General features: G+C 47.2%; 1 protein-coding gene across 1 annotated transcript; it reads right to left on the bottom strand.

The window, feature by feature from the left end:
- Positions 1 to 817: 817 nt before the first annotated feature.
- On the bottom strand, positions 818 to 1,465 carry LOC147973251 (uncharacterized). The gene is made up of 2 exons (XM_087524617.1): positions 909 to 1,465; positions 818 to 830 (listed from the first exon to the last, which is right to left on the bottom strand). The coding sequence occupies exons 1-2, from the start codon at positions 1,463 to 1,465 to the stop codon at positions 818 to 820; spliced, it is 570 nt and encodes a 189-aa protein (XP_087380743.1).
- Positions 1,466 to 22,101: the final 20,636 nt, after the last annotated feature.

The raw sequence follows: 22,101 nt of genomic DNA, 5'->3' as shown, positions 1-22,101 counted from the left end.
CGGCCCAAAAAGGCAATGGACGGCGCGGTCTTCTCGACGGCTCGACGCACCGTGGGCCAGCCCAGTTACCCCCGCTGAGACGCCGCGCCAGGGAAACTAACTAGTTTAGTCCCACCTCGCCGGCCGAAGGCGACGATGACCAGTTTATATACTCAGCTCCCGTCGGCACATTGAACTCCTCTGATTACTACCCGTCGATGTGTCGCGTCGATGCTGCCCTGTTGGGCCTGGTTTCCATGACGTGCTCCGAAACGCCTGTTGTAGTCGCCCGTTGGGCTTGATAACGACGAGCTTACTAAGACACGCTGTGGAGACGGGCGGGCATTTTTTTTCATTTTTTTTCAACAACAGTTCGCAGAGTACTTCTCTTATTTTAATATATTTGACAGCCGACGGGACTGTAGTAAATACATGCAGAATTCATAATATAAACAATGAATAGTGAATATTTATATCAACAACAATGATGTCTCAACATAACAATTGTCACCACCGTAATTTTATTGTAGTGGACAGAAAATAACAAGTCTCAAATGACAACGGTCTTCTGTAGGCAATAATCTTGTTTCACACATATAAAATACTCAACACGAACATAAATTTAACAAATGTTTTTCATATAAATGGAAGAGGTAAAACACTTGCATCGTCTTCACTTGAGTCTTCAAGCCCAGCTACTGCATAGAATAAATAAAAAATTATGAGAATCAATGTACGGTAGATGAATCAATGAAACTAACATAAACAAAGCAAAAAGACGTACAGTTACATACAAATGGAAGTAGTAAAACAGATGCACCGTCCTCACCTTCTGTCTTCAAGCCCAGTTGCTGCATACAAAAAAAATATGAGAATCAATGCACCGTTAATGAAACAACAAAACTGACATAAGCAAATAATAGACATACTCTTCATTTTTGCTGCATGTGCTCCTGTTATGACCTGAGCCGCTGCATATGCTACATTTTCGTCCAGATTTCTCGTCAAATGCTTTAGGCCTCTCATTTTTTGTCACATCTGGGCCACCCTTACCGTGACCTCTACTGTTCTGCTTAGGTGCGCCCTTGGTGGAAACCTTTACTGGATCACGAACCAGAATATGATCTCGGTTAGGCTCAAATGGATTATTGTTCACGAAGCTTCGCTGAATATCATCTTCATTTCCCTGAATGTCCTTATTCACTATAATATCATCCAGAGCTGCCATCAACTTGTCGAATAAGAAAGGATTACTGCATGCGACATGACATGCTTCTGAAGATTTGATGGTCAACTCACTATATCTAGCTCTGTCCTCACCACTCGACCAACCCCACGCAAACAAATCGTTGGTGCGCTTCACGGGCAGTCCAGCTCGTGCTTTTTTTGAGAATCTTCGCAGGACACAACACTTGGGTATCACAGGTAAGTTCAGTGCATTCAAAACATGAATAATATGATTGCAAGGAAGCCCTTTGCGAGTCATACTTCGACAACTGCACTTTATAGTTTCTGCCAAGTTACCTGGCGTATAGTCCACATTAAATCTGTGATCCCTGTTATTCTTCCACCACTACTGGAATCAGCTAGTTTGCCATCTGCCAGTTCTTTGCCGTCCGCTAGCGGACGGCAAAGAAGTTCTTTGCCATCAGCTTCCAAAAAGCAGACGGCAAAGAATTGGCTGATGGCAAAGACAAAGTTTGCCATCAGCCAGTTCTTTGCCGTCTGCTAGCGGACGGCAAAGATTCTTTGCCGTCGGCTAGCGGACGGCAAAGAGGGAGGGGCCCCACTGACGAGCTGCAAAAAAAAAACCTGACAGGCCCCCCTCTTTGCCGTCCGCTAGCGGACGACAAAGAGCAAGGAGGCGGACGGCAAAGAGGGAGGCCCCACGTAACGTTAACGGGGCCGCGCCCCACACCCTCCTCTCTCTCTCCCACCTCCACCGCCCCGTCGCACCACGCCCCGCCGCCGCCCCAGCGCCCCCCGCCGCCGCCCAAGCGCCCCCCGCCCCACCGCCGCCCCAGCGCCCCCCGCCGCCGCCCCGGCGCCCCCCCCCCCGCCTCAGCGCCTCCCGCCGCCGCCCCGGCGCCCCCCGCCCCAGCGCCCCCCGCCGCCGCCCCAGGCCGCCCCGCCCCGCTCCTCCGTCGCCCCAGGCCGCACCGCCCCCCTCCTCCACCCTGCAGGTGAGGCCTTCTTCTTCCTTTTTTTCTTTTTCCTTTTTTCTGTTTTTTTAGTTTTAGGTTTATGTTTAGTTTAGATTTAGTTTTAGTTTTAGGATTAGTTTTAGGTTTATAGGTTTAGTTTTAGTTTAGTTTTAGGTTTAGATTTAGTTTTTTTCTTTTTCTGTTTTTTTAGTTTTAGTTTTAGGTTTAGCTTAGTTTTAGGAAAGAAGAAAAAGAGAAAAAGTGGAGATCAGGAGAAGAAGAAGAGGAGGAGGAGGAGAAGAAAAAAGAAGAAGAGGAAGAAGAAGAAGAAAAAAGAGGAGAGGAGGAGAAGAAGAAGAGGAAAAAGGAAAGGAGGAAGAAGAAGAAGAAAAAAGAGGAGAGGAGGAGAAGAAGAAGAGGAAAAAGGAAAGGAGGAAGAAGAAGAAGAAAAAAGAGGAGAGGAGGAGAAGAAGAAGAGGAAAAAGGAAAGGAGGAAGAAGAAGAAGAAGAAGAAGACCCCGACCCCGACACCCCGACACTCCAAGCCTGACCCGACACCCCGACCCCGACCCCGACACCCCGACCCAGACCCGACACGGTACCCAGACCCCGACCCGGCACCCCGACACGACACCCCGACCTCGAGACCCCGACCCCGACCCCGAGACCCCGACCCCGACACCCCGACCCCGACCCCGACCCCGACCCCGACACCCCGACCCTGACCCCGACACCCCAAGCCTAACCCGACACCCCGACCCCGACACCCCGACCCCCCGAGCCTGACCCGACACCCCGACCCCGAGCCTGACCCGACACCCTGACCCCGACACCACACCCCGACCCCGAAACAACACCCCGACACCGACACGGCACTACCCCGACATCGACACGACACCCCGACCCCCCGACCCCGAAACAGCACCCCGACACCGACACGGCACCCCGACACCGACAAGACACCCCGACCACCGACACCTCCCGTAAAGGTGTTCTTTGGCCTTCCAGAGGCCGACGGGGTCATATATTTGTGAATTATTAGTTAGGTCATATATTTTTCGATTTTGTTATGAAAAACATCATATATAATTGTGTTGATCGTGTAGTTTTAAATGTGCAGTTGTTTCATCGCTGCGAGGTTTGGTGTTCGACGACCTCGCCGTGCGTTTGACGAGCTCTGCCCCTTCGTTCGTGGGTGAGCACAAATGACAAGTCCTCCTCCCCCATTAATTATTTGATCTATTCCGATGAAACTTGATAGCTAGCTATGTATGTGTCTTGAATCATCAGTATGCGTAACCAATATGTGTCTCCCGTTCGAAAGCATCATAGTTATAAATATGCATGCATTTGCATATATATAACCTTGATTCTTTCGAATTGTCCAACGCTATCCATGGACAGCCCGAGTATGTGTAGATTGGGTTCGTTTTCCCATATGCTTTGCTCCGGATCCGACGCATATATTTCGTCAGTGCCTCCCCTGTTGTTCTCCGGGTACACATCCTCTCTGTTTATTGCAGAGATGTGTATCAGGAGAACAGCGGGGAGGTGCTGCCGAAATTTTGCGTCGGATCCGGAGCATAGCATGGGAAAATAAACCCAATCTACACATACACGGGTGGGATTAGGACCTATCATTACCTATTAGAGTGTAGGTTGCATGGACGTAATAAAATTGACAAAGTAGATCAACTGATGAATATATACATGGTGAATTACATATATAATTGTTGTGTGTCCAGTAGCTCTGAAAGTCAAGATGAGTGACCGTGCTTGGATGTATACCGGTCACACTGGTCAGAGAAAATGGAGCACTGAATGGTTCACAAAAACTAAGGGGTTTGTGCAAGCCGCATTTGCAAATGGCCAAAAGAAAACCTGGTGCCCCTGTTTCCGGTGCGGCAATTGGGAAAAGAAGACAGAGGCTGAAATGGGCAAACACCTGCAGAAGAGTGGTTTTACGCCTGATTATACGGTGTGGACATTTCATGGTGAGTCTGCCCAACGTGACCGAGCTGAGGTGGATCGTCGTCGCACCGACGAGCATGGTACCGGGATGGAAAACATGGTGCAAGGCTATGATGATGCTCGGGATTCGGACGAGGAGATGGAGGAATCTGCAAAGGCCTTCAATGAAATGTTGGAGTCTTCGAAACGTCCGCTCCACGAGCACACTGAGCTTTGTCAGTTGGATGCCATCTCACAAGTAATGGCTCTGAAGGCTCAGTTCAACTTGGGCAGAGAATGCTATGACGCAATTATGACAGTATTTGGACGCTTTCTACCCAAAGGCCATGTAATGCCTGCAAACCTGTACCAGTCGGACAAAATCCTCCGTGCACTGAAGATGCCCTATGAGAAGATACATGCCTGTGAGAAAGGATGTGCCTTATTTAGGCTTGACTATGCGGACTTGAACTATTGTCCCATTTGCAAGTCTTCCAGGTATATTGTGGTAGACAACGGTATGGGTGAGAAGACACAGACCAAAATCCCCGTTACTGTTCTTCGGTATATGCCAATCGTACCAAGACTTCAACGTCTTTTCATGGTCGAAGAGACGGCCAGACAGATGACATGGCACAAAACAGGCAAAAGAACCGAACTAGATGCAGATGGGAATCTGATGATGGTACACACATCGGATGGTGTTGCGTGGAAAAAGTTTGATGAATTACATGCTGACAAAGCGGCAGATCCGAGACATCCTCGAGTTGGCATCAGCACGGATGGGTTCAGTGTGTTTGGTATGACGGCAGCCCAATACAGTTGTTGGCCCGTATTTGTCTTTCCACTCAATCTCCCCCCTGGACAGATTATGCAAAGAAAGAACATTTTCCTGACGTTGATAATTCCAGGACCCAACTATCCGGGCAAAAATATGAATGTGTACATGCAGCCGCTTAAGGACGAATTGCAAGAAGCCTGGGATAATGGGTTCAAGACATACGACGCCTTTAGCAAACGGAACTTCATAATGCGTATCTGGTACATGTACTCGACGCATGACTTGCCGGCATATGCGCTATTCGTTGGCTGGTGTGTGCATGGAAGGTTCCCGTGCCCCACATGCAAGGGAGCTCTTGAGTTTCGTTGGCTTCAGGCCGGCCGCAAGTTTTCTTGCTTCGACATGCATAGACAGTTCCTGGATCCTCGCCATAAGTTCAGGAAAGACAAGAAGAACTTCATCAGGGGTAGAGTTGTCAAAAACTCTGCACCACCTGCATTGACAGGCCAACAGACCCTGGATCAGTTAAACGCTCTCGAGCCAGATCCACAACGTCCAGGGTACTTCAAGGGGTATAATACTAAGCATGCGTGGACTCACAAAACATGCTTATGGGATCTGCCTTACTTCAAAGACCTCCTTTGCCCACACAACATCGACGTGATGCACACTGAGAAGAATATCGCCGAGGCACTTTTTGGTACATTGTTCGGCATAGATGGGAAGTCAAAGGATAATACTAAGGCTAGAGTCGATCTGGAGGCGCTATGTGATAGGCCGTTACAAAACATGAAAGAACCGAAAGGAAAGCAGAACTGGACGAAGCCAAAGGCATGGTTCAATCTTGGAAGGCCAGCTATGAGGGAAATTCTCTTGTGGGTGCAACAGCAGTTGATGTTCCCCGATGGGTATGCAGCGAATCTAAAGAGGGGAGCGAATCTTGATAAACTGAAGATATTTGGTCTCAAGAGTCATGATTGGCACATATGGATTGAGCGGGTAATGCTGGTGATGTTGCGTGGCTTCATCCCTGAGGATGAATGGCTAGTACTGGCAGAACTCAGCTATTTCTTCCGCGTTCTTTGTGCGAAAGAACTACCGCCTGGCGTGCTAGAAGAAATGGAAGAGTTGGCGCCGGAGTTGATCTGCAAGTTAGAGAAGATCTTTCCACCGGGCTTCTTTAATCCAATGCAGCATTTGATTTTGCATCTCCCGACCGAGGCAAGATTGGGGGGGCCCGTGCAAAATCGTTGGTGCTACCCAACTGAGAGGATGCAGAAGACGCTTCGAGAAAAATGTAAAAATAAACGTAGAATTAAAGCATCGATGGCTGAGGCATTCATCACAGAGGAGGCGGCAAACTTCGTAACAGCGCACTACGAAGCCAAAAATCGTCATTTGCATAATCCGAAGCGTTGGTACAATGCTGACGAGTCTAAAAAGGGTGGATCCAACCTCAGCCTATTCAAAGGGAATCTCGCACCAGCTAGTGTTTCACATCCAGTATCTTTGGATAACGAAGAATGGCAGACCATTTCGTTGTATATCTTCAACAACCTGATAGAAGTGCGGCCGTACATCGAGTAAGTTCTCGGTACATTGTTTCGCAACTTCTATTTCCTTTGAACTACTCTTATTCCTGGATATGTCATACAGTCGATACATCACCATATTCTCGTATGGAGCGGAGATCCAAAAGGATTCCGTCGAAGAGTATGAGCTTCTCGCAAAGCAAGGAGGTGGCTATCCCGGTTTCATCTCTTGGTTCAAACAAACGGTAATTTCTATTAGACAATTTCATATCATTCGCTAATTTGTGCATAATGCAACAATCCTTTCATATTAAACTTGTAGGCTAATTCAGAGTCTATGGACGCCGAATTGAGACAAGTCGCTAATGGTTTTGACTATAAGGTCAGTTCATTTGACAAGTACGACATCAACGGGTATCGCTTTCGTACCTATGGCAAAGAGCTATCTATGGCCGACCGAAAGTCAACAAATTGTTGTGTATCTGCTATCGGCGAAGGAGGTACCGAGTATTATGGGAGAGTTGAAGCAATTTATGAACTTCTGTTCTATGGTGAAAATCCACCGAATGTCGTAGTCTTCAAATGTTATTGGTTTCAGCCGAAGGAGACTAGAAGGACTCATGAACATGTAGGGCTAGTTGAAATCAACCAAAGCACTCATTTAGATGTTCCTGATGTCTATATTATGGCTCAACAGGCGACCCAAGTATTCTATCTACCGTGGGCCTGCCAAACTAATCCAAATCTGAAAGGTTGGGATGTCGTTTATGAAGTGCCGCCACGTGCTAGACTTTCTCCCCCAAAGGAAGAGGATTATGAACCTCACATTAACCCAGACACATATGAAGGAGAATTCTTCCAAGAGACACGTCTTTCCAAAAAGCGTTTCAAGAACCGCTATACTTCACCCCAAAACATTGAAGTAGACAGCGATAATGAATCCGACATCACCCCAGAGGAGGAACAAGAAGAGCCGGAACAAGAAGAGGTTACTGCTGCGGATGACCTGTCAATGCTTGACCGATTACGTCAAGGTGGCCTTGCACATGTTGATGCCAATGAACCCTATGAGCCCGTCATTGATTATAGTGATGATGATGATTATGCATTTATTGATGATACTGATCGAGATTATTAGTAGTGTCAGGTATTACATTTTTTTATGTTGTACTTGATGATGATACACTTAAGTGATACACATATTATTATTCATGTCGGTCTTTTTTTATGTTGTACTAATTTCGTTTACTGTTTGTCATGGCAGGTGTTGAAAGATGGTGGGCGCTGGTCGGGAGCGTGGTCTGAGGTCTTCCATTCCAGACGCACCTCTCCGCCGAGCGTTGCTGGACAGTATGGCCACACCGCCGGGCCCTTCTTCGTCGACCGCGGTGCCCAGCAGGGGACGAGCTCGAGGTAGGAAGAGAGGAGGTGGGGCACGTGGTCGTGGGAGAGGAGGTAGGGCTACGGCGCCTTCCTCGCCGCCACCCCCGGCTGTTTCACCCGAGCACGTGACTGCTAGGGTGGACTCGTTCGAGGAGGAGGCTACACAGACTCCGGTCCACGAGCCTTCGGTCCACGGGTCTTGGGCCCACGAGCCTCGGGTCGACTGGCCTTCGGCTCACGAGAGTTCGGCCCACGTGACCCCGGAGGAGCACACGTCCGGATGGGGTACCTGGCCGGATCAGCCCGAGGAGCCGAGTGGCCATGCTGATGATGGTGGGGAGCCGACTGATCTTGAGGAGGAGGGGGGCACCGTCTACCAGCGTGGTGCTACACGGCTCCCGTCCGTGCCGGTGACCCGCGAGCAGAGGTGGTTGATTTTCCCTGATGGGGAGAGGTACGTAAGTGCATTTAATATTTTTGTACCTTGTGCATTCACGTTTTTTCAAATGACTAATGCATTGGCCTTGTCATGCTGCAGGGGTTGGGACCACCATCATAGTGTCCGCCGGCCCAACTCCGTCCTTGGAGTTCTTTGCCGGCAAAACTTCCCGGGGTTTGTCACGTTGCCTGGTGAGGGTCGGCTTCCAGAGCTTGGATTGAGCTGGGAGCACTACGTGGCTGCCCCGGCCCCGCCGGATGAGATTATCGACGGTGTCGTGTGCGACACGAGGGCAGACATGGTGATCAGAAAGTTTTGGGTAATTTCTCCTTTACACATTTAAAAATCTTCAACTAGCTAGTTATTAATTGTACTAATCAATATTGTCTCATTTGATTGCAGACATTCTACAGGTGTGAGGAGGGATACGAGGAGGACGCGGCACATGTTATCGAGAACGTCTGCAAGCGCCTACTCCAGAACTTACGGCACGAGGCTCGGGTGCAGGCTGTTCGAGACTACTACGCCTTGTGTGGTATCAAGAAGACCAAGCCGGCGTGCCGCGATAAGTTCCTGAGTAAGGAGCAGTACATGAAGGTAATTCTTAAGGCCTTCTCTACTTAAGTTCCTTCATTTAGTAATTCTTAGCCATAGCACTCAAGTTTCTATTTGCTAACTTAGGCGCCTCCGAGATGGTGTGCGGATCAGATGGATTGTTGGGAGGTGTTGGTCGATGAGTGGTGCTCTCCACAATGGCTAGCCCTCCACAACGAGGCCAAGGACAAACGTGCCCAAATGGAAGGTGTGCCACACCATCAAGGCAGCTCCAACTTATATCAGTTCGGGCGCAACTAGGTATGTGGTTTGCTTCATGATTCATGCAATTCATTCATCATGCTAGCTTGAGCCCTTTAATTACTAATTTTCATTGTTTCTTTCTTTCAGGCACGCTGCAATAAGGCGGATAAGGTGCCAGAGGTGTACGACCTGTATGCCATGGCCCACACTTCCTCTTTCAAGAAAGTCAAGGCTTTCTCTCAGTCTGACCTCGATGATGCAAACAACTTCACCAACATCTCCTCCCACAACAAGCTCGTGAGATATAGAGATGAGGGGAAGGCGAGGAAAGGGGAGGACTTTAACCCGAGCCAGGGTCCCATTGATCCAGAGCTGTTGATGATATCTGGTGGCGGGAGGTCCCATGGCTCCATAGCCATTGGAGATGGACTTATCCGTTGTCCTAGCACTCTCCCAGAGATCAAGGCGCGCCAGTCGAGCTCCGCTCCTGAGATAAGGCCTCGTGAACGGCCAGTGCAACTCGCCATCAAGGTTAGTGATACGTACTTAGTTATCTTTCTCCATTACATTCTGTGCGCTTCCATCAATGATTACAAATGGTCATGTGAGTGGTGTTGCAGGCTGCTATACAGAGTGAGAGAGATAGAACGGAGAAACTTCTGGCGGAGGCGGCGGAGAGGCAGCGGGAGTTGGAGGAGAGGACGACAAAGATGATGGAGGAGGAGAGGGCACGGAATGACATGCAGGCAAGGGCCATGTACGAGCTCCTTGTGGTAAGTTTCTTCTGCAGATTAGCCAAAACATTCATGTAGTGTTTATCTCATTACTAACTAGTATGACTAAGTCGTCAAAACCAAATGTGCAGTCTGTGTGCGAGAAGACAGGTCAGACCGCTTCGCCGATGCCAGTGATTGCTCCTGGGACCACGGTGAGTTTTATTGAATGGACATTACTTGCTAGTCTTAACATTTGAGTGTCATCATGCTAACAAGACATTGGAAATGATCTTTGGTGCAGCGTAACTCCAGACAAGCATCGCACGATCCTTCTCCAGCTACCGACACGAGCCACCCCGCTCCTACACCTCCTACATCTTGGTAAGTTTATCTAGTGTTTTGCTTAACACATGCATAAAGACCTATACTTAGCTTTATTTCCTCCAATGCTTACCATAATGACCTAGACTTAGCTTCTTCACCTCCAAAATGACTTAATAAGCTTACTGACCTCCAAAACCATCCATTTTACCTAAGTTAGCTCTAAAACGATCTGTACTTAGCTTTGTTTCCTCCAAAATGACCAAAGTTAGCTCTAATATGCTTAGTTAACTAGGTTTGCTCAATAATGACATGTACTTAGCTTACTTATGTCAAAAATGGCATAATTAGCTTAGTTAGCTCATAAACGATCCATTTTACCTAAGTTAGTTCTAAAATGATCCATTTTACCTTACTCAGCTCATAAACGATCCATTTTACCTACGTTAGCTCTAAAATGACCCATTTAACCTTACTTTGCTCATAAATGATCCATTCTACCCAAGTTAGCTCTAAAATGACCCATTTTACCTAGGTTAGCTCCAAAATGATCCATCTTACCTAGGTTACCTCTAAAATGATGCATTTTACCTAAGTTTGCTCATAAGCGATCCATTGCACCTAGGTTAGCTCATAAACGATCCATTTCACCTAAGTTAGCTCACAAATGATCAATTTCACCTAAATTAGCTCATAAATGTCATATATTCTTCTTCTTCTTCATTTTCTTCTTCTTCTTCTTCTTCTAATCTTCTTCTTCTTCTTCTAACTTTCTTATTTCCCATTTTGCAGAATTCATTCACTTCACGGAAGCTTGCATAGATGGAGTGCTTGTTTGGATGAACTATGTTTCCTTTGTATCTATGAACTATGCATGTATGGTAGGATGACACTATTGTAATATGTATGGTTGGATGCATGTATGGTTGATGGAACTATGCATGTATGATGAAATTATATGTGTTGGATATCTCATATGTTTGCTGTGAACTTGCCATGTGAAAAATATATATGTATCATCTATTTGCTGTGAAAATGGTTGGGTACATGAAAAAACAGAGGCAATGCAGACTCTTTGCCGTCTGCCACTGACGGCAACGGGCTCTTTGCCGTCTGCCGCGGACGGCAAAGAAGACACGTGGCATCCAGCTGTGCTTCCTGGGAGCTGACCCATTTGGTCAGTTTGCCTACAGTGGCAGACGGCAAAGACTTTGCCGTCAGTGGCGGACGGCAAAGAACCTGCCATGTAGTGACGTGTAGATGACATCACACGGCGGACGGCAAAGACCCTAGAAATTTTGCCGTCAGCGGCGGACGGCAAAGGCCTTCCGTTAGCCACTTAACGGACTGACAGCGCAATTATTGCCGTCCGCTCTCTTTGCCGTCCGCCGCGCTCTCTTTGCCGTCCGCCGCAGACGGCAAAGACTTTGCCGTCAGTAGCAGACGGCAAAGTAGCTGTTTACCGAAGCCTACTTTGCCGGAGCCTTTTGCCGTCCGTGGCTGACGGCAAAGGCCTTTGCCGTCCGCCGTTCAGGCCTTTGCCGTCCGCCGTGGCAGACGACAAAGTAGCTGATTCCTGTAGTGCACGCAACCACAAATCTCTGACTATCGGTCCCTGTCAGTCTATCAATTACCTTAAGCTCCTGTACCTTCTTCATATCTTGTTGCAACATATAAAAGTTTGCCTACGTGAATGCTTTCGCAGCATACGACTCAATGGCCTGACACTTAGTCACTGGTACTGGAAGAGTCTGTGAGGCCGTGTAGTCATCATAAGCTTCATTCTCACGGAGGCGAACAATACAATTCTCGTAGTGTACAATCATGTCAACGATCGTCATACCATAGTCAAGATGAAGGTGCAGGCTGGAGTTCAGACTCTCATTCCTCTGATTACTGCGCATACCAAGGAAAAACCCACCAGACAAATATGATGCAGCCCAAAGCGTCCTCTTCCTGTACATCCTATGGAGCCATGTTTTTGTTTTCTCCGTCTGCCATTTGCGCACAAACGCGGCCCATCTCTCCTCAAAAACCTTATGTGTAGTGGCATAGTACAATAATGCCCTAAACTCCTTCAATGACTTGTGGTTGAGGTGTTTCTGCATATTCTTTTCAATATGCCATGAACATAGACGATGCCACACGTCAGAAAGCACCTTCCTAATAGCCCTTATCATCGCTGCATCTCCATCTGTAATTACAGATTTGGGCCCCTTCTGACAGTTAGCTTTCAAGAACGTGTTAAGCAACCCAACATATGTAGCCTCAGTCTCGTCTGAAACAATGGCGCAGGCGAATACCGTAGTGCAACAGTGGTTGTTCAGACCCACAAAAGGGATGAACGGCATTCTATACCTGTTCATCTTGTATGTGCTATCGAACACAACAACATCACCATAGTCTAGATAATCCCGGCGTGACTGCGAATCACACCAGAAGAGGTTTTGGAGCCTGCCTTCAGCGTCAACCGTGTGCTCAAAGAAGAAGTCTGGATCTCTGTCCTTTCTGGTCAACATGATTCCTACGGCAGTATCAGCATCACCTTGTGCAAGCAATTTCATCTTCTCCCTATAGCACATGTTATACAGCTTTGTCCTCTGAAATGCTGACTTTGCATACGACCCATACCTGCTAACGATGTTGTCAAAAATGATATGTTTTCTTATCCCAGCTCCAGCCATAGCTAAGATCTCAGCTCTCTCAAATGCTTTGATCTGATTATGAGATCGGAGGAAAGGGACTTCGTCCCGTCGTGCAAGAGTGTGGCTGTGATCATCGGAGAAACTGCTCACATACCAAAGATTGAGCTTTTTATCAAGCTTAACTGTCAAATGGGCTTCGCATAAGAATCGACTCTCCGGTCTAAGCCTGCGGGTCCGGCCTTCCATGGTACAGAACTTGGCCTGTCGTTTTCCGGCGGCGGAACAGAGATACCTCCTCAAGCGCGGAGTCCTTGCGCGATCCTTTGAAAATTTTAGCGAGTCCTTCCTGATGCTGAACCCACGTTCTCTCGCGTGCTTGTTGTAGAACGTGTACACCTCATCTAATGACCTGAATGTCTTTACCATCACTGCCCAATGCCTATCAAGTGACTCTTGCTGATATTCATCATAGCACATGTCAAGGTCAAACTGATCATCATCGCTGTGCTCATCATTCCCGCTAGGACCATCAACACCTCCCTGCAAAATATGACATATAACCTTGCATGTCAATCTGTTCTTGTATTGTTACTAACCATAAATAATGTAAAGAACTTACTTGGCTACCGCTCACACTACGAGATGCATCGACCTCGCTCTCGGCATTGTCATCATCTATATTATTACGCTCATTGTCACCATTAGCATTTATCTGTGCACATGTAAAGTAACATAAGTGGTCATACAATTTTAATGTCAATCATTTCTCTACAATTTTTTCAACATACCTGGCTCACACTATCTGCATAAAATTATTCATCTATATCATATTCCTCATCGTCAGCATTGCCATGTAGCTGTACAAATTTAAAAGGACATGTTAGTGTCAAATAACTAGTTTGTATTCAATATGTTTTGGTCAACATTGAAGGCACTTACATTACCACTGTACGATTCATCCTGACTCATATAGTTGTATCCGAGAGGTTGGTTCGCATTCAATGACGAGGATCCATTATCGCTACCGGAATCATCACTGGCGTATCCGGTTACTTGCTCCATCTATGCACATACAAATAAGGTGTGAGATCAATGCCAACATTTCACAAAACATCATCGCGAGTACAGTAAATTCGTCAACAGTGACATAATTATGTGGCATGCATACAAATTTGAACATACAAAATCATTATGAGGTCATTAAGAGGTCACTACTCTCCTCTCTTATTTACCTAAGTAGGGAATCATTTTGCATAAAAAAATGCACAAAAATGCAATGGACAAATCAAAAAAAGAACAAAAAGAGCCATCCTAACCTATTGTGCGCCCTCGAGGGGTCCTCGCCTGGGGTCGACGCCGATGCGTTGCTGCCACCCACGTCGTGGAGGGCGCGTACCAGGACAGAACGTTCACGGGAGCGCTGGGCGTTTCACCGGCGACACGGCGTGTGGGTGACTACGGACGCCGTCGGTGCTCGCGACTAGACGGGCACGTCGGGGTCGACGTCGTGACGGCGGTGGACCACGGCGGCGTTGATGCTGCTAGGGTTTCCTAGGCGGGGATGGGGTGTCGGTTTCACGGCGCGTGGGTGACTACGGACGCCGCCCGACGTCGTGACGGCGGTGGACCACAGCGGCGTTGATGCCGCTAGGGTTTCGTACGCGGAGATGGGGTGTCGGGGTGGGGCGTACTTTTTTTTCCTTTCCCGATCGCACTACCGAACCGCACGCGTACGACGCGGGAGTACGGGGCGCGACGTACACGGGCGGCCGGCCCTACGACGGATGGCGGGTACACTAATACATAATTTAGTATGGACAATACTACCCCTTATACGTTTATTGGGGGGGGGGGGGGGGTGGGTTTGTACGGAAGTCCTTCTCATTTGGAATCTGAATTATATAGAGCCCAATTGTTGAGTATTCTTACTCACAGCCTGCCATTTCACTGTCAAACATGTACTCATCCATTTCTATATCGCATGGTCTATAGTATGCTGGCAGTAGGTAGTCATTGGCAATCTCAGCTTCACTGATCTTGATGTAGGCATTTTTATTTTTCTGTGAGCTTCCACTCTTGGCACTCGTCTTCTTCATTTTCCACTCTTCCTCTTCTTGCAACAACCTTGCCAGTTTCTCCTCTTCATCCTCGTTCTCGGTCACCTGCACCTCCTTGCACCGCCCATGGTGGCGGTCAGTTCATCAAGCACCGGCAGCTGCTCGTGGACGCGGGTCTGGTCCACGCGACGCCATGTTGCGACGGGACCGAGTTCATGGGTTCTGTGGAGTCCGTGGTGTCGTTGTTAATCTGCCGTCGCAGCACATGAACCGCCAGGTGATGAGCCATTCGTGGACGTACGTCTGGTCCACGCAACGCAGAGTTGCGACCGGAGTGAGTTTGTCGGTGCCAGAGGTGTCCGTGGAGTTTCCAGCAATCAGCTGCTGCAACACATGGACCGTCGGGCATCAAGAGTGATCGTCCCCAACAACAGGGGCAGAGTCCGATTTGTCGACACCATGAGTGGATCTCGATGGCTCATGTGGAGTTTGAGATTTCAAGTGACGACGGAGGCAAGTTTGGTTGTGGTGAATATTGTGGATCAGATGATCGGTGTTTTGCAGGAGTACCGGCTAGCAGGCGCAACAACACATGTGGACTTATTGGTGGTGCTCTTTGGGCACAAAGTCTCAACTTCCGGGGTGAAAACCCTTGGTCCGACCTTCACTGGTTGTACCTGGCAATAGCGGATCTCTATTCGTCTCCTTATTGAAGGCATTGCTCTGAGTTCAGTTAGACTTTATTCAGGGTGAAAACCCATGATCTGTGATCAGGCGACGACTGTGTTGGTGCACGATTTCCTTTTTGAAGGCGTCGTTCTTGAAGAACCTTTTTTGCAGTCCTTGTGTGGTCTCTGGTCGTGGTAGTTCCTCCTACTTCACTGATCTGTTCGGCGTTTTCCTTTTCTTTTTTGTTTTGACTGTGTGCATCCTTGATCTCTGGACTAGTTCTTGACATTATGTTGTTGCAGAGGCCGGGTATAATTAATATCCGCTTGATATTAATATATTCCCATTATCGAAAATGTACGAACTCTCCGATGGATATCACAAAGTCCTTTCTTACTGTTCCATTGAAGCCATTGCTCAAATTAATGGAACGGACTACACTGGCAAGCAGCTCTTCTAGGCTCAGCAAAGGGTTTTCACTGACCGATCTAGCTAGCTTCCTGTAAACTTCAACACAAACATGAGCTTTCTGGCCAAAAAGATCAAAATGAGACCTGTAGCTTCTTGTGGGCTTCACACATATATAGTCAGCTAGTTCTGTTTAGAGCCAAATTACGGCAGCGCCTTCCTTATAGCCGGAAATTGCCCATCCCTTGATCCGCCAAAATCTGACACATCATATTCCCTTTTTCCTGTCCTTTTCGATATGAGCATCAAATGGCATGACAAGAGCTGTCATGGAGACACCATCACTCCGAGACATTTCAAACGGTTGCAAATTACCATCTTTACCATGCAGGATGAAATCGATGAGTTTTCTGCAGCATTGCCCATCTTCAGGTCCTGTTCTTGTCAACCTAACAGCCTCTGTTCCCTCCTTAGTTCTGATTTCCTTGGTTGTGACAAGTGAATCTTCTTTCGATAAGTCAAATGCCTTCCCACTGAAATTTGAACGGGCAACTTCTCTCTTTGGTCTCTTCCAGCCAATGGCATCATGACCAATGTTGGTGGTAACATTTCTCTCCTCAATTATATTCTCATTATCGCTTTTAGGCTTTGCTGGGCGCCTCTTTGTTCCTGAAAGCGACAAAAATGTTGGACACATTTTTGATTGAAATGTTAGACACATTTTTTAACAAAAATGTTGGACACACTGAATGAACTGAATGCAGTGCAAGTATGTATGCATCACATGAATCCCATACATAAAATATTAAAATGGCGGTTTAACTACTCATTCTTTGATCGACCCAATATGATTATGCTCTCTTACTGCACACAATGGCCTTGTAAAATATATTGTTGAATGATTAGTTAAATGCATGAGATGGCAAATGTACCAATAAATAACAATGGTGTCCTAATCCATAGTTTCATATACTACACCGCACATCCAACTTATAAAAATAATAATATTATGACCGTGTAATTTGCTAATGTGGAGAAGTGCAATGTTTTGGAAACTATAGCGTCCCCAAGAATAAGTTTATCTAAAATTTGGGAACCAAAATAGCAAGGTAAGCATATATACCTGCAGTACCAGCAGAATGTGGAGAGTTCGACATAATTCCTCTATAAAGTTTAGAATCAAGTAGATGTGTCAGTTAGAAGTTTAGATCAATATAGCAACCAAATTACATAATCAAGAGTTTAGCGGTTACACTGCAAACCAACAATTCGGTAACGCATTTTTAAACAAGGACATATATGGCTGACCTAGACAAGGTGAAGATATAGCGGGGGATCTGGCGGGGTGGCGGATCTAGCGAGCACAGCGCTCGCGACGACAGATCTAGTCGGCTCATGGCGGCGCAACCAGCAGGCGTGCGTGAGGCGGTGGAGATGGAACACCGCTGCTGCGCCGCTGGCTGGTGCATTCGGTTTTTTTATTTTATAAAATTATACCAGTGGACGGTGAATATTGACGTCCGCCATTGGTAGTGTGTGCGGTTAGTGCTGTCAGTGGTCATTACTAGTGGCAGGCGCTAGGTAATGTCCGCCACTTCTATGGCTTTACAACTAGAATGCCCTGCTAGCGGTGACGGGAGGTCAGTGGCGGGTTGCCCTGAGAGCCTTGCCCGCCACTGCTGGGCTTTTGGCGCATGCCACTAGTAGCCATTCCTGAAGTAGTGTGGCTCAGGAACAGACGAACTATATGCTATAGTGGTCTCCAGAGACACTGTAGTAGACGGCGGCGACCAGCTCAACGCAGTGGAGCTCCTAGTGGTGGTGGCTACCGTTGGGGACGACAGAGTCGATGGCTGGGGCTCGCCGAAGTTGGGTGCGGCGCTGGGTTTCCTTGGGTGCGGATGCGTCACTCCATTGTGTGCTCTCCTGGTCGTGCAAAAGGGTTAAACCGGCGCAGTGGTGCACGAACGACAAGGTGGCACGGTCGAACTCGTGCTTACCTCGCCGGGGACAATGGCGTGACAGTGGTGGGGTTCGGTCGACGAACTCGAGGTTCCAGGATGATCCAGTCGCGTGGTGGTTGTCTAGTAGGTACACACGGGTGCACACTTGCATTGGTGGTAGTGCCATAGTATGTGGGGGCACGAGCTTGCCGGAATTTGGCCGGCGTTGGAGATGACAGAGGTGTAGATGGTGTGTAGTTTTGGCAACAGTCTGGTGGTGATGTGGTGCACTAAGTGGGGCAAAAATGGAGAGGGCTATCAGGGTTATTTATCGGGCAAGGTGGGAAGGCCGGGTATGCACGGGAGGTGGAGAACATACGTGTGTGGTCATGCGTGCGAGGTCGTGGGTGCGGGCCTTGCGGTTGGAGGTTGACCAAGATGGAGCCTATAGGTGGGCCCCGTCGGTCAGCAAGAGAGAGAGAGAGAGAGAGAGAGAGAGAGAGAGTTGCGGGTGCGTACTGGCCGTTGGATCTTGATACACCACCTCAAGGACTCAGAGCCAAGACCCAATAAGGATCACTAACGATTAGATTTTGTTATGCACTATGGGGCAATTGTGGAGAAGTCTCAGAGTAAGTAATATATTATGTTACACAATAATAGCAAAAAATAGAAAAAAACATTGCAGTGTGGCGGGCATAATCTAGGGCCCGCCACTGGTACCGCTTGCGTTCTGATTGGCCAATCCAATATCCCAGGAATTTATGAGGTGGCTATCATCCAGCCATCCACGCCCAACATGAACGCACAGATCGTCACCGTCAATCCCTTCTCCTATCTCTCCCTTATCCTCTCTCTCTCTCAATCCCTTTGATTTACTTGACCTCCGGCATGTCTCTTCCCATGGACGTCTACAAGAGTTCAGCATCTACAAGCAACAGAGCGCCACCTCTCCCGCGGAGTTTCTTCCTACCAGCGAGGGCGGCGACGAGTGTAGCAGGCGTGGCAAATCCGATGGACGAGACGACGAATGCGGCAGGGTGGCAGATCTAGCTAGTTAATTACACGGGCCAGTGGATCCAACGAGTTTGCGCGGGGCGGCAAATCCAGTGCGTGCGATGACAGATCCAGCAGGCACGACGGGGGATCTAGCGGGGTGGTGGATCTAGCGGGCGCATCGCTCGTGACGACAGATCTAGTCGGCTCGTGGCGGCGAAACAGTAGGCGTGCATGCGCGGTAGATCCAGCGTGCGCGGGGTGGACGACCGCTGCTGCGCGGCCGGCTGGCACATTCGTTTTTTTATTTTATAGAATTATACCTGTGGTGGGTGAATATTGACGCCCGCCATTGGTAGTGTGTGTCCTCAATGGTCATTACTAGTGGCGGGTGCTAGGTAATATCCGCCACTTCTAGGTCTTTACCACTGGAATGCCATGTTAGTGGTGGCGGGAGGTCAGTGGCGGGTGGCTCTGAGAGCCTTGCCCACCACTGCTAGGCATTTGGTGCACGCCACTGCTAGCCATTCTTGCAGAAGTGTGGCTCAGGAACAGACGAAATCCATGCTACAGTGGTCTCCGAAGACACTGGAGTAGACAGCGGTGAGCAGCTCAACGCGGTGGAGCTCCTAGTGGCGGCAGCTACTCTTGGGGATGATGCAGTCGACGGCTGGGGCTCACCGGAGTTGGGCGTGGTGGCGGGTTTCCTTGGGTGCGGATGCATTGCTGGATTGTGTGCTCTCCCGGTCATGCTAAAGGGTTAAACTGATGCGGTGGTGCAAGACGATGCCAAGATTTGAATTAGGAAAGTCATCCTTTGGAATAACCTCACATTTTCTCTCTATTATCGCAACAGGCACACTCACTATATCTTGGATGTAGTATACCTGGATTGGAACAAAAAAAAATACATATTAAAGATGACATGTATAAAACAAAAACGGTGGAATCAAAAATTTGTTGATTCTAGATTAGCTTTCTTAGATCCAGCAGGAGCAGCATTGGTACACTGCAAATGGCATACCACATAGGGCTTCAGGCCCACATTTCTTCCAGCCCTATAGGTCACATGCCTGTCGAGGGGAGAGAAAAACTTAGGCCGGATATATCTTGAGGACAAATCTAGTCTCTGATAGCATTTTGAATTCATCACCAACCACTTCTCGCTCCTCGCAAGAACTACAAGTGCCAGTTCCATTACCCATTTTCTCGTAAGGGAGGGAGAAAAAGGCTCCTTTCTCTGGGCAATATAAGCTCTTGCAAATATACTCTACCAGCAAAGCTCTCTTCTTCCTATCCACTGCCTTGTCGCTCTCCACCCTAATAGCTTCTAACTACTCTTTTCTACACTTTGTCCCCTAGGAATCAGCTAGAAGTTGACAGTCACTGATTCTTTGATGTCACCGACTTTGAATTCCAAATAGTCATTGGTAAAGAATGTTGGAAATATGCCCTAGAGGCAATAATAAAATGGCTATTATTATATTTCCTTGTTCATGATAATTGTCTATTGTTCATGCTATAATTGTGTTATTGGGAAATCGTAATACATGTGTGAATACATAGACCACAACATGTCCCTAGTGAGCCTCTAGTTGACTAGCTCGTTGATCAATAGATGGTTACGGTTTCCTAACCACACTACTAGGAAAAGGCCTACTAATGGCACACCAGTTTTGCCTACTAATGGCGCATCACTGGTGCGCCATTAGTATCACGCCACTAGTATTTATTACTAATGGCGCACTACTGGTGCGCCATTAGTATCTGGTATACTAATGGCACACCACCCAGTGCGCCATTAGTATATAACACCATGCGCCATTAGTATGCCTCCCAGGGTCCATATTTAACCATGTGCTTTGGCACACTAATGGCGCACTGCGGATGGATGCGCCATTATAGTATGCTTGGCATACTAATAGCGCACTGTTTGGTGATGCGCCATTAGTATACTTTGGCATACTAATGGCGCACTCTATAGTGATGCGCCATTAGTATGAATATTAGGGTTTTTTTACTTTTCTGATTTTTGCACAGGTTACAAAATATATTATTTGACAGAATATAGACAGTAGCACACAACAACAGCAGATTCATCGAATACAATAGAAGATTAGTCTCCGAATACAATTCATCATATTAGTCTCCGAATTCAAAAGACCGAACAAAGATAAAACATTACAAGTCTCGAGACCGCGAGTATCGAGTTTGTCGGAAGTAATACTAATCCTAACAAGTCCTACTAATCATCATCATACAACTTCTACTCGTTATTAATAACAAGTCATACGATCATCATCTTGATAGTCATCGAACCAACCCTACTTAATTGTTCTTAGCACATGATCATCTCAGTATTAGGCAGGACCTAAATACCCTATTTAAGCTAAAATAGCATAAAATAATATAGACCCTGACTCTCCATTATGGAGAATGGAGAACATCCTGTCTCCAATTCTTGCGCTTCGCTTCCTTTTGCTTCCAAGAACCTCCTTACGACTGTCCATACATTTTTTCTATCCTTTGATTTTCATGTCTCCACTTCTTCTAGAAATCTCGTATGGACAGTTGAGATTCGTAGGATGACCTGGCTGTATGTTCAAAACATTAATACTACCTTTCTTATACATCAAATGAGGCACACAATTCTCTGGGATTATCTGTTGAAAAACATAGTAATAACTTCATAGTTAGCAATGATGTACTAGTTTTAGAAGTATGCAAAAGATGCATGGATGTCGTAATAGTAAAAATCTTATCAGGGTATCTCCATGGTAGTTACCGTAGTTGAACACATGCATTAGTGGCACGTATTTACCATAATGTTGAGGAGTTTGATTGTGGATATTGTAATTCTCAATGTCAGTACAAAATCCGACCAGATGATTTTTCTCCTTGTAAGTTGTTAATTCGGAGCCATCGGTGTAGTGGGTTTTGTCTACCATCTCCCGCACATTCTTTGAACAATAAAAATAAGCTGTCAATGGAAATAAGCTGTCAACTATTTTGAAATAAACAATATAAATTAGTTAATAATTAACTATGTTTGAGAAACTCACATAGCGGTAGAACTGGAGGCGTATCAACAAGGACCCAAATGTCCATATTGTCTTGGTTGATGTCAGGATTACCAAGATCCATGGTGATAAGCATACCCTCATCAAAACCATACATCTTGCAAAATGCTTCCCAATTTTTGCAACCAAAATGGGTTACGCTCTCAGAATTATATAGATTTACTTCAAAGTCCACATCGTGATGAGTCCTTAGGTGAATTTTCTTTGTTTCAGAAATTTCATGGTCTTCAAAATCCATCCTCTCCAAGACATAGCGTCTT

The sequence above is a fragment of the Triticum urartu genome, chromosome 5A (genome assembly GCF_056163025.1).
Source record: "Triticum urartu cultivar PI428250 chromosome 5A, HENAU_Tu73, whole genome shotgun sequence".
In the NCBI taxonomy this organism is placed as follows: Eukaryota; Viridiplantae; Streptophyta; class Magnoliopsida; order Poales; family Poaceae; genus Triticum; species Triticum urartu.
This window is presented reverse-complemented; position numbering and strand designations above follow the sequence as displayed.